The 13,332-nt window shown below is 39.4% G+C and overlaps 1 protein-coding gene across 3 annotated transcripts in view; it reads right to left on the bottom strand.

The window, feature by feature from the left end:
- fbxo41 (F-box protein 41) overlaps positions 1-13,332 on the bottom strand; it is a 61,390-nt gene that overhangs the window by 29,346 nt on the left and 18,712 nt on the right. For all 3 annotated transcript variants that reach the window (XM_055204783.2, XM_055204781.2, XM_055204784.2), the window contains exons 3-4: positions 2,611-2,818; positions 1,068-1,141 (exon numbers count right to left, since the gene is read on the bottom strand). In XM_055204783.2, the coding sequence (XP_055060758.1) occupies positions 1,068-1,141; positions 2,611-2,818 (282 nt within the window). The remainder of the gene's footprint in view (positions 1-1,067; positions 1,142-2,610; positions 2,819-13,332) is intronic.

Genomic DNA, 13,332 nt, shown 5'->3' with positions numbered 1-13,332 from the left:
GACGATAGTTGCCGATGACTATTATTATTATCATCATAGCCTCACATTAATATGCGCATTGCGGGCTTTTCCTCGCATGAGAGGATGCGGATTCCTTCTCGCATGCACCTGAAACTAATGCGCGCGTCTTGGACTCTTGCTCGAACATGAATGCACGCGGCATGGACTCCTTCTTTAATGTGCATGATTTGGACTCGAACATGAGCTTGCCCTATGCACAGCTTTGTCATTTCCTTGTGCTAGAGAGGTTGTTAGCGTGCAGAGAAATAAAATTGGCGAGTGTGTTGTTCCCGCTCCCTGGCATGCAGGAAATTTTTGAGCGCCTGGGCTTTTCTGCTGCTCGGATTAATGGCATCAGTTCTAAGAAGGTTGTGGTCATGACAGTGTTGCCCTTGCTTCTTTTTTGTGCATCAATCAAGTGACTTGTCATAAACAGTAAAATAATGAACAAATAAATAAATAAATTGGTAAACTACTATCCTGCCCCCAATAATATCATGTATCGACAATCTCGCAAGGCTGACAATAGGATGATCTCAAACTGGGGCATATCGCCCAACACTATACCAGTCACCAGCTAAAATCAAACAGCTCTGGCTAAGCTAAGCTGCTGTCGAATCACAACACACTAAACCAGCTACACAATCATAACTCGGAGGGACTTCATAGAACAAGGAAGACATCAGCCCGTTTTTAAAACAGTGAAAACAGCGCTACAGAGATAAGTAAATTTTGTAAAAAATACTTTGTTTTTTACCCACGAGATATGTTATATTGCACACCGTAAACAAAATCAAGGCTTCAAAAACACAGGGAAAACTGGACCTTTAACATTTGATTGAAAGAAAAGGGAGTGTGTGATGTAATAGTAAATTTTGCCTCCTCGTACACTTTCTTCAAATAATTCTAAAGAAAAACTTAACTAATATTTATGATTCTTATTGTGAGGTAAAATCAAATTCTTTACCATCTCAAATTAAACCAGCCACTTTAGATGTTGCTGGAAACAACTGATATTGTTTTTAAAAAAAAGTCAATAGCCAGAATTCTGCTATCTCAAGACTTACGCAGTGCTAGGGGAGGAACGGCGATCGGACACTTGGTACATTCCCCTGGATGCTCCGGAGATGCTGGAATTTCTCTGTGGGTGAAACAGAGACAGACATTATGATGAGTCTATTCCAACCATGATGCCTACTAAACAAAACAGAGGCATATCTACATCAGAAAGAGACAAAATATAAGCAAAATCAAATAGTGTCAAGATAAAACCACAGAGCTGTCTAAACTGTTAATGATAAAGGCAAAGAAGAAATATCTTTCTCCTCTGTATCTTTATCATTTAGTTTTGCCATAGACATCTCTTTATTTTTTAAACCAAAGCATAGTCCCATTTTACGCATACGCAAGGGTCTGCGTACAGTGCATGTGACGCTTTGTGAAGTTTCACAAATTTAAAATCAGAATAGTAGGCGCACACATTTGTACATGTAGGTCGGGCATGAGCGTACAGGAGAATGTAGTATGTAGCCAAGTAGATGCATTGCATTTTGTCACAATGCGCATGCACCAAACGTCTGCGTACACGTACGAGTCAAATAATCTATGCTAAGACATGCATACATGTTAAAAACAGACTATACTCCAGGCTTTAGAATGAGTTTTATAGGTACCTTATATAGTTATTTGTTATTGTCCCTAGTGTGGATGGCCCCTAAGCCAGCCTGCTAACAAGACATCCTATAGCAGACCTATCCTCGTGAAATATATTTTATATGCAAGTATACGACTCAGCAATCAGAAGAAATATAAATACTGTGGCTTTAAATAGCTGCTTTAGATGGCTGGGTGATAAACCTAAGAAAATGTGGGCCAGGCAAGGTACCATAGTGCTAACAGGACACACACACACCTTTACCAACACACACTGGGCGTTGTGCCCACAGAAATGAGACCGTCAATCTCACAAGCGTTGTGCAGCACAAGGACTGACCAAGGATTGAGGGCAATGAATTAATCCCTGATGATGTCACAAGGGTAGTTGCTTGAATGCTGAATGTGTCATCTGCATGAACCAAAGCTGTATAGTGAAAGCACCCCAACATACACATATAGTTGAATTATTTAAATATTATGGGACACATTAACTCAGTTTGTTTCACAGTGGAGTGAGTGTGGATGTTACTGACCGTGCAAAAATGTCTTAAATTGCGTTTACTCGGGTAATAAAAGCCAGATTGGTCCTTGGTGATCTGTATGCAGTCTGTATGGCTCCATTATTTACAATTGGTAGGAGCTATCAACACATTAAGGTATCTGGGGGTTCAGGTAACCGCAGACGGCGATTTAGTAAGTGACATTTTTGGAGTGCTGAATTCAGATTTATTTACTGTGCTCCACAGTAACTGTAGACCATAACCATTACAAAGCATGTCCGAGATTTACAGTACAAGAGTTACAAGGTACAGCATGATTTTTCATAGCTAAACTATGCTTTGAGATTATCAACACTGATTCACATTTACATTTTCAGCAGTCAAGCTAGAATTGAAACTATTTTGCATAACAGTTATTGGCCAATAAACCACCATGGGTTTTTTTCTACTGTACCTGCCGTCCATTAGGTTTGGATCCCTGCAGGCTGCAGTGTCCCAGGCTGCCGTTGGGAGTTGTGGCACAGCTGCTGATAATCTGGAGCTGTTTCTCAGCACGGTCAGCCCGGTCCAACAGCTCTTCAATGAACTGCTGAAGACGCACTTTGGCGTTGGCTTCACGTGCAGCTGTTTCCTGCAGGAACTGATCGATCTGGGCCACCTCTCTGAGTGAGAAAAAACTGAAATTGGTGAGGACTGACAATACTTGGCAACCTCCACAATATAGATATAGACACTTGAGGGGTTGTAAACTCTTGTACTTCGTAAAACTGACAAACTGTGTCTATTTCTAGGCTCCCAAAAATATAAAGTATTACGTGCACATGACTGGATTCACACCCCTACCAACAGATTGGGATTTCCTATGACAAAAATGAAACACATGCTAATGTAAAACCTGTCACACAAATCTGAAAAGGGCATCTACTGTAACACTCATCACCCTCTGCCTCCCATTTGTCCCTTTTCATGTTTGTTTATCTTCAGCATTCTGCAAATCCCCGGAGCATGTGGACATCCAATGAAAGCACAGTGAGTGTTATCTTTGTGTAGGAAATGTCTTTGTACAAATAAAAAATGTCAACATCATCACCTCAGTTATTCTTGGCTGCCTGTTCATATCTGCTCCCCTACAGTTTAAGAATGAAGCGGTTATTGTTAATGCACTGAATGTTTTAATCATCCTCGATAATTGAAAGCAGCATAATATAAATCAGTGTGTTTAAATGTACTCTTAATCACATTCATGTAACGTTGTAATCCCAAATGATAAATGACAATGATACAGATCAGACTCTATTAAATTATCATGCTAGACTGCAGTCTATGCTACAGATATTTTATAATTTAATTTGAGATATGGAATCCATCGCATAAGAATTATTACTTCTAGGATGCGTCTTCTCCACCACCATAATGATTTATAACCGAATCAAGGCTCAAATCAATGAATGAAGAATGAGTTTTTATTTGAAGAGCACTAGAAAGAGACAGACTGTAAATAATAAATGAAAAATAACAAATTGTAGCAAACAAAGTAGCACAATATCAAAACTACAGAGGATATCTGTATTGAACACAGTCAATAGCAGCTACTTAGAATAATCTATAAACAACTCTGATGGCTCAAAGGAATGAAAGCAAACGTAGGCTTCATTTCTCTTACAAACCAACAACAATCTGCATGAAAGTCAATCAAGAGTGTAAATCAGACTAATAGCATGCAAAATCAAAACGAGTTTTTACTCTATGCTATTCCACACACACATGTAAATGCATTATGGCCGCTACTTCTCTGCCACTCACTGTATCTGTCGATCTCAATGTTGTATGGCCTTTCTTGTAATTAAAGGGCCGGCATCTAATTTCTTTGGTCGGCTTGGCAAAGCTGCATTTGTCTTTAATGTACCGGAAGAGCAACCCTGTAATTTACATGCATTGCTTTGAAATCAACAGGTTTTGTGGCTTTCAGTCTGGTATGATGAACATGTATAGTACATGTAAGTGCATTCCTAAATGTTGACAAAATAAATGTTTATATATTTACATGAGTACAATGTACAAACGTCGATTACTCATAATGCATGTGAGTTCCTGTAGCTTGTAGTTATTTTCAACCAAGCTTTGGGTCAAAAAGGGACGAGAGCCAACCAGTTGGCTTGTAATTTTACCTATGCTGTACTGTTTCAACCCAAAATGTCAGGTTGTTTTAAGCCATAGTTGGGTCAAATATAACCATTTTCTGGGGTAATTTAACCCAGTGTCCCTTTTTGACCCAATGCTGGGTTGGAGGGTTGCATTAGGAAAGCAAAAGGCCATGGGTTCGATCCCAGGGAACACAAATACTGAGAATGTGTATAACTTGTAATGCATTGTAAGTTGCTTTGGGATTAAAGGATCTGCCAAGTGCATGAATGTAAATGTAAAAATAAATTACAGTATATTTAATTGCCCATTATTACCCAATAACTCTTTCCCTGCAACTGACGAGTTATCTTGTCAATTAAAAGAAAACATTTCCCTGCCAATTATGCTTTCCTGACGAGTTTTTACGGTAATCTGTAATTCCGCTATTATCCACTAGATGGCCAATTGATAAAAAACTGAAGCAAAAACTAGTTTAACATCATTTTAAACTCCGTGTATGTTTTGATCATCGTTCTGAACCTGATCTCTAACAAAATTATTTTACAAAAATGCTATTAATTAAAATGTTTATAACCTACCCATATTTAAGAGGCTATAAAAAGAGAACAAATGAAGATAGGATGAAACATTTTGTCCCGTTTTGTTTGTTTGTTTGAAAGCAGAGGGTCTGTTCTTATATTTGATATATTTGTATGTTTATATTTTTATAGAAGAACATTTTCCTGGAAGGTATTTTGTGAAACGTTTGTGAAAATCACAAAAAATGCAGACGGGAATGAATTAACTGAAACTATCAATACAACCCAGACAATATTTATATGATGACAAAATCACACTTGTGTTCCCCCAATGTTTGCCACATATATGCAAAATATGCTTTTGTCCAAAAATGCTTTCTATAATGAAAATATACCCTAACTGTGCGTTCATACCAGACACGGTAGAGGCGGCAAAAACGCGCTATTCAAGCGTAGATGGACGTTTGAATATTTTGAGTTTACTTGCTTCATTCGCGCATGAAATTCTAGTCATTCGAGACATTCATGCGGAAATTCGGGTCATGGGAGGGGCTTCTGTGACTCCGCTCGCTTCCTGTAATCACGTCAATACTACAGCAAGCTTCTGATTGGTTATCGCGGCGCGAATATCCGTCAATGTCCAGATTTTTTAACTCGCGCATTTCCCATAGCAACACTCAAGTCGCGCAAAACCGCCATCAACGCCCTCTGCACATCCCGCGTCATTCGAGCTGCGCCTTCCGTGCCGCAGGATGCCTATTCGCGTTTTTGCATTGACTTAACATGTTAATCACTCGCGCTTGCCGCCTCTTCCGTGTCTGGTGTGAATGCACAGTAATAATAACCACAACTGACAAGCAATAAAAAATAGCACACTGTTCCTGCAAAAGGTCATGTTTGATTCCCAGGATACACACATAATGATATAAATGCATACTTTGGATGCACTGTAAGACACTTTAGAAAAAAATGTCTGCCAAATGCATCAATGTAAATGTAGCAATTAATAGCCCATAGCTATCTCATGCCACAACTTTTTAAATGCACTTTTTAAAGCATTTCATGGAGTCTTTCAGTAGATCTGAACACCATTGGTGCATCTTATCTGCTTCAGGCAAATACTATGATTTCACTGTTTCAGGTTTTATTATTGCAGCATACTCTGAAATGTCCTTTTCTATGCTTTCAGGCAGATGGTGTGTAAGAGCCCAAAAAAAGAAAAGGAAGGAACCAGCTGGGCTAAATGAACGAAGCAGATGAACAGTTGTGCTAGTATGTCTATAAAATTCCTTATTCTGATAGTGGAGAGCATTCTTCTGTAAGAGCCGTTGTTTCAGGGTCAAACTCTCAATTATTTATCAGGTTTTCTTTTTCTCTGTGGACACTAATAGAGCTTAATGAGGATGAAGTTAATGCCTTTATCTATATGACTTCAAACAAATGAACACTGACTTCCTTCTCCAGTCTTTTTTAATGTTTTTTAAATGGCCGATACCAATAAATAGAATGACAGAAATAATGTTGATATATGCATGTAATACAATTTAATAAGATGTACACAGCATTATGCACTAAATGTACTAAAATCTACTAAAAATAGGAAATTAAACCTTATATTTGGCACAAATCAGGCAGTTAAACAGATAACCGATATATCGGTTTTGGGAGACCTACAGATAGCAACCGAGTGAGAGAAGCAGCTTATTTTAGTCAATCCTGCTGTCTGCACTAATCACTTGAGTTTATAGTCTCAGAGCTGACTGAAGCATCTTCACAGAGGGAACGTAAATATAAATAAGACCTGCTCAGAAAGCTGATATCTAAATTCCAAGGGTACAAGCATTAAAGAGGCAGACTCGGTTTAATATTTTTTTAGAGGACCACTGGTACATATGGCTGAAATCAAAAGACTAGTTTGTCCTCAAGCTCTTGTCTGCAGGTAAACGTCTGCAAATGAAGAGTTTCGGTGCAAAATGAGATAAATCCATTTTTTTACATTTTTGTCTAAACATGTTTATTATTATGTTATCATGTTATTATTTTGTTTTATGGTGCTAATTAGCTGTATTATGTTTTTAAGTTATGAAGGTTTAAATAAAAAAAACCAACTGCAGTTGAATTGAAATTAATTGGAATGCACAACCTATTTGGAACGTACACAATAGAATCGATATTTGATCATTATGACTTGCCTAAACCAACTTAATTGGTGAATGTGTGTGAGCACTTGGTGGCCTGAAGATCAAGCCCATCACACAACTACTCTTCAGAGATACTGACAAATTGTGTGATGACCTTTTGCAGCACACTTATCTAACAGCAATGTGTTAAAGCTGCGTTAGATATGATGTTGCCAGTGCTGACAGACGAGGTTCAGTATTCTGCATTCACAGACTTCTAGATTAGCAGGAAAATGCTTAGAGAAACCTTGATCTGTCACTGACTAAAGAATGATATCTGGACTGGTTTCCATGGAAACAACTATTGGATGGCTGTGGGATATGTCTTTAAACAAAAGTGATTTTTATTGCTTTACAGAGACAACAAGCAGCACACAATTAGTTTTACAGACAAGTGATTATATTAGCTATTTCATTCAGTTTTAAGGAGAATATTCCATGCACTTGAAGAAAATGTATCGAGGGATATTCTTAGCATGAGAAGATTGATGAATATTAAACACTTGCTGTCTTTAAAATAATATACTACTGTACTGAATATGTAGTAAATCAATGGGTTTCTGCTGTGTTCTATTTAAAAAAAGTATGATAGATACAGTAGCATGCAGAGCATTTGTTAACTTGTATACTGTATTGTCACATGACCCAAAACCTGACATGGATATTCATGGATATTCATCATTTTTATGCAGAAATGGAAGAACTCTTGTGGGTGTTTACATGCAGAAATAAAATGTCCATACTGAATTTAGAGCACATACCAGTTGTATAAGCAGTTACTATAAAGCTATTTGCAATGCACCCAGAGGGGAAATGCTGCATTAGAGAATTACTGGACCCAAAACAAAAACAAATACTGACATAATTTGTGATTCTTGCATTTCATTACATGAAAAGTTATCCAGGAAAACTCAACTTGACAAAGAGACTCATTAAAGGCATAGTTTACCCAAACAATTATTTCATAATTTACACTGACCTTTCATTTTTGGGTGAAATATTCATCAAGGTGCGTAATAATGCTATATTAGTTAACTTAAAGATTTTTTAACTATTCTTTTGGCATGAATTTTCAAACCTTAAAGTGATAGTTCACCTTAAAATGAAATTTCTGTCATCATTTTCTCATCCTCGTGTTGGTCTAAACCTGTGTGAATTTCTTTTTTATTATGAACACTAAAGAATATATTTTGATAAATGACGGTAAGCAAACAGCTGATTATAACCATTGACTTCCATGGTAAGAAAAACAAATACACTGGAATTCAAAGGGTACCATCAACCATAGATATTTATAAAGGCTAGATGTGTTACGGCGGAGTCTCTAACGTCATCACCTGGCGGCCATCTTACCACAGGCAGCTCTCTCACTTGTACCATTGAGTTTAATGGTGTAGGTGTCATGATTCTGCCCTCCTGTCATTGTTCTGGTCTAGTCTTGAGGCAGGATCATGACAGACCCATGTTTTGTGTGGGATCACGTGGTCTCAGTATTGTTTTAGATCACGTGTTTCCCGTGTCTTGTCACTTTGTCTACGTTCCCTTGTTATCCTCATGTCTGATTGTTAACTGTGCTCACCTGCCCCTCTCATTATGTCTCCCCTATATATATGTCTTGTATCCCTTTGTTCTGTCTGTTATCGTACTGTGTCATCCTGATCTGTTTGCTGTCTGTTTCAATACTGAGTAAGCCAAGTTTATTGTTTGTTGTTAGTATTTAGTCAGTCAAGTCTAGTTTAATGTTATATAGTCTAGTTTAGTGTTCATTCAGTCCTGTGTATATTGTCTTGTTTTACCCCCTCGTGGGTTTTGTTTTCTTGTTTTGTCCAATAAACTGTTCAGTGTTTTATCCGTGTCTGCACCTGGGTTCATCTGTCTAGCCATTCCTGACAGAACGATACCAGCAAAACTGAACCCAGCAGACAGCCCCTTCAGCCATGCTGTGCGCCTCGGACCCGGAGTGGTGGAGATCCATCTCCACCCAGACGCTCTCAGGTAGAGCGCCCTTTCCACCCCAACAAGAGCTTCCTCTCATGGACTACGCCCTGGCAGTGGAGCGTAGTAGGGGGTGTTACACCGAGTTTCTGGCCAGTGCCTATTTGGTGGCTGGTCTGAACGACCCTCCTCCTCTCCACGAACGACAGAGTCTGCTACAGTTGCCCTACTGGGACCTGGTAGACCACCTCGCCCAACAACAGCAGCAACAGGACCATAGTGGTACGCCACCTCCAAGGTATTTGTCCAGCCCACTGCCTCCCATTCCTGAGGGTTTAATTATTGGAGTGGCAACGCAGGAGGACCCGGCTCTCTCTGCCCCCATCCTCGGCAGCTCAGCACAGCCAGACGGTCTCAGAGGAAAGCGTGAGCGGAGGATCTCCTGGGAGTCGCCTTCCGAGGGGTCCTCTACTGAGCCTGTCATGCCCACCACACCTCCTCCTTCAATTTCACTCTCTGCGCCGCGCCCGAAGAAAAAGAAGAGGAAGAAAGGGTCCTCGGCTCTTCAGCCAGCTGCCGCCTCCCCGGCATCTGATACTCAGCTGGCGCAGCTGCTGCCCTCAGCGCAGCCAGCCCAGCCGCCGCTGCCCTCAGCGCAGCCAGCCCAGCCGCCGCTGCCCTCAGCGCAGCCAGCCCAGCCTTTGCCGCTGCCCTCAGCGCAGCCTTTGCCGCCCTCAGCGCAACCAGCCCAGCCTTTGCCGCCCTCAGCGCAACCAGCGCAGCCTTTGCCGCCCTCAGCGCAACCAGCGCAGCCTTTGCCGCCCTCAGCGCAACCAGCGCAGCCTTTGCCGCCCTCAGCGCAGCCTTTGCCACAGCCAGCTGGAAAGCCCCCTACCCCACCTCTGTCTGATCCGCCTGGAACTATCCCTCCTTGCCCTGTCCCCACCAAGCCTGTCCGTTTCAGGCCCCCTGTCAAGCCGGTCTGGACTCCCCACCCCAAGCCTTGCCCTGGACCACCTCCTGTGAACTTTTTTGTTCCCCCACCCCCCCTGACTTGTTTGTTATTTTTATTATGTCATCCTAAACCGTATGTATTGAATTCTTGTCTGCCGCTGATCTTATTTGTCATGTTTTCGTGGTGTCTGTCATTCGGTCAGTTTGTCATGTCTCGTGTCTAGTGTGCCCCTGAGAACCGTCTGGAAGGCGCTCCTTAGGGGGGGCGTCCTGTCATGATTCTGCCCTCCTGTCATTGTTCTAGTCTAGTCTTGAGGCAGGATCATGACAGACCCATGTTTTGTGTGGGATCACGTGGTCTCAGTATTGTTATAGATCACGTGTTTCCCGTGTCTTGTCACTTTGTCTACGCTCCCTTGTTATCCTCATGTCTGATTGTTAACTGTGATCACCTGCCCCTCTCATTATGTCTCCCCTATATATATGTCTTGTATCCCTTTGTTCTGTCTGTTATCGTACTGTGTCAATACTGAGTAAGCCAAGTTTATTGTTTGTTGTTAGTGTTTAGTCAGTCAAGTCTAGTTTAATGTCATATAGTCCAGTTTAGTGTTCATTCAGTCCTGTCTATATTGTCTTGTTTTACCCCCTCGTGGGTTTTGTTTTCTTGTTTTGTCCAATAAACTGTTCAGTGTTCTATCCGTGTCTGCGCCTGGGTTCATCTGTCTAGCCATTCCTGACAGTAGGTACTTTTAAATGACCATAACTTGCCCCATTTTCTACCAATTTTCAAACGGTTTGGTTTCTTACAAACGTTTTTAACTTGGCTATAATTCTGGATGTTTCATTAATTTTTTTTAGTATAAGTATGCAGTGTCATATGTACATCTTTAATGTTTATAACAAACCAAACCGTTTGAAAATTGGTAAAAATTTAAGCAAGTGTTTATTTAAAAGTACCGGCACCATTAAAACTCAATGCTACTAGTGAGTGAGCGAGCTGCCGGTGGTAAGATGGCCGCCAAATGCAGATGTTTCACTTATTTGGCCAGCAGCGCGGACAAGACATCTAGCCTTTATACATATCTATGCCATCAACGGTGTGCTTACAATCATTAATTAAAATATCTTCACCATTTATCATAATACTTTAATAACATTTGGTTTCCTACTATGGAAGCCAATGGTTACGCAGCTGTGTGCTTACCATCATTTATCAAAATATCTTCTTTTGTGTTCATCAGAAAAAAGAAATTCATACAGGTTTAGAACAAAATGATGGTAAGTAAATGATGACAGGATTTTCATTTTTGGGTGAACCATACCTTTAAACTGTACACGTAAAGGTGCGGTTTCCTGGACAGGGTTTAGATTAATTAGGCCTTAGTTATTTTAGGAAATTTAGTAGTTTTTACAAACAAACCTTACAAAAAGCAATACTGGTGTGCATCTTGAGACAAAACAATGGCACTGATATACATTAAGATATGTTAGTACATGGTGTTTTGAAATTAAGGCAGCTCAAACATCCATTTTAATCTGGGACTAGGATAAACCCTGTCTAGGAAACCGCCCCACAAATAGAAATACATAAAACATCTGTTGTTTTACAATTTGAGGACTGAAAGTATACCAGTAGGGCATTATTTCAATCAACAGATGGGATGTATTAGAAGAAATTAACATACTTTGTAACGGTATAGAGGCATACTGATAAAAAGCATACAGTGTAATGGACTATAATTCACTTTGGATAAAAGCGTCTGTCAAATCCATAAATGTAAAAGACTGAAACATTAAGTGGTAGACATCTAACATCTATCTGTAACATTTGTACAGTAACAATTATTTAAAGTGCACAAAAATAGCAGCAGACAGATAATAAGCAGCTCACTGTATTCGGATCAGTAAAGGAAAAGATTCTGCAATGCTGTAAATCACATGTGGTCCCCGGAGTATGAATGATAATTACAGTAGATACAAGAAACAGAAGATGTAAGAGGGGGACTAAAATTGCTTTTTGAAGTATGCTGGGCACATATATTTGAAAGCTTCATATTCAATGCAAACCAACTACTTACATAAGACAGACATTCATATTGTGTTACACAAAAAATTATAATATTTGAATATATTTTTAACAATAAAATATTTTTGTAATGGGACTGCAAACATTTGTAAAACATGCAAAATATTTATTGTTGCGCCCTGTAGTGACCATGGCGCTTAATTAAAAGCAATCAGAAAGACAGAGAGGAAAGAAAATTGTGTACAAAGATAGAAATGGTATATGTGATCTTTTACTATGAAAAGAATGCAGTATTGTGAGCCTATGAAGGCTTTATGCAGGTTCTTCAATAGTAGAAGACTGAATGAATCACAATACAAACCTCACATTTGCATAATAAAAGAAGTAATAGACACCTGATCTATGAATATTCATATGTAAAATACCTGAATAGGGCATTGTAACACAAATGGACATGAAATGAGTATAATCTTAGCTTTAATTAATTGCTAAATTTGTTTTCAGAAGACCAAGTTATACTCTCAAAAAATCTCATCTCTCTATTAAGGGTGTCAAGCACCTATTTAATTTTCTGGAAGTAACAAGACGTGACCAATCTGCCACAACATTTTAAACAAATACAATAATTATGGAACTTAATTATAAAAGACAGCATATAGTACAATAATCTTTTGGGAAAGTTGCCGTTTGATAAAAGTCATACATGCCTCTTCAATTGCATTAACATTTTGCATAGTACACATTCTACGCAACTTGTTTTGGTATTGTATATAGCCTTGATACAAAACAGCAAGGGGTGAAAAGGCAACTACTCCAAAATGCTGAACACAATGCAGAGCAGGCGCAGATCAGATCAGAGATCAGTATGAGGTGTTTGCATCATCAAAGTGAAAAAGAAGAGAAAAATAGAGGAAGGGTCAAATAACAGAGAAATTGAAAAAAAGAAAAAAATGAGGCTTCTTTCTCGTCCTATCTACAGCAGTACGTGAATGGCTTCTCAAGACAGCACTAATCCACAGGGAACTGCAAATCAATCCTGGCGGGTCTATATTTCAGATGAAGCCCTGCTGAGAATATCCCACTCCACGTGACCCTCAATGCGCAGACCACTCCACCGGCTGAATTGCCCCCTTTATTTCAGTATATTGATCAGAAATCATTTTGGGGGCAGTGAAATTTTATATGAATGGGACATAATGACCACTTATGGGTAAGCTTTAACAAAACAGCGTGTCTTTCAACAACATAGTTTATCTTGACAGCCAGTATACCATTTGAAAGCCTTATAGCCAATATTCAGTATCTGAATGCTGCTTTACCTCAGAATGTCATTTTCAAATGTTAATTTAACCATTAACTGGCCCTAAACATATGCTTAATTTACGAGCATATACCAATATCTTTTCATTGATTAAAAA

Source organism: Misgurnus anguillicaudatus, chromosome 3, assembly GCF_027580225.2.
Source record: "Misgurnus anguillicaudatus chromosome 3, ASM2758022v2, whole genome shotgun sequence".
Classification (NCBI taxonomy): Eukaryota; Metazoa; Chordata; class Actinopteri; order Cypriniformes; family Cobitidae; genus Misgurnus; species Misgurnus anguillicaudatus.
This window is presented reverse-complemented; position numbering and strand designations above follow the sequence as displayed.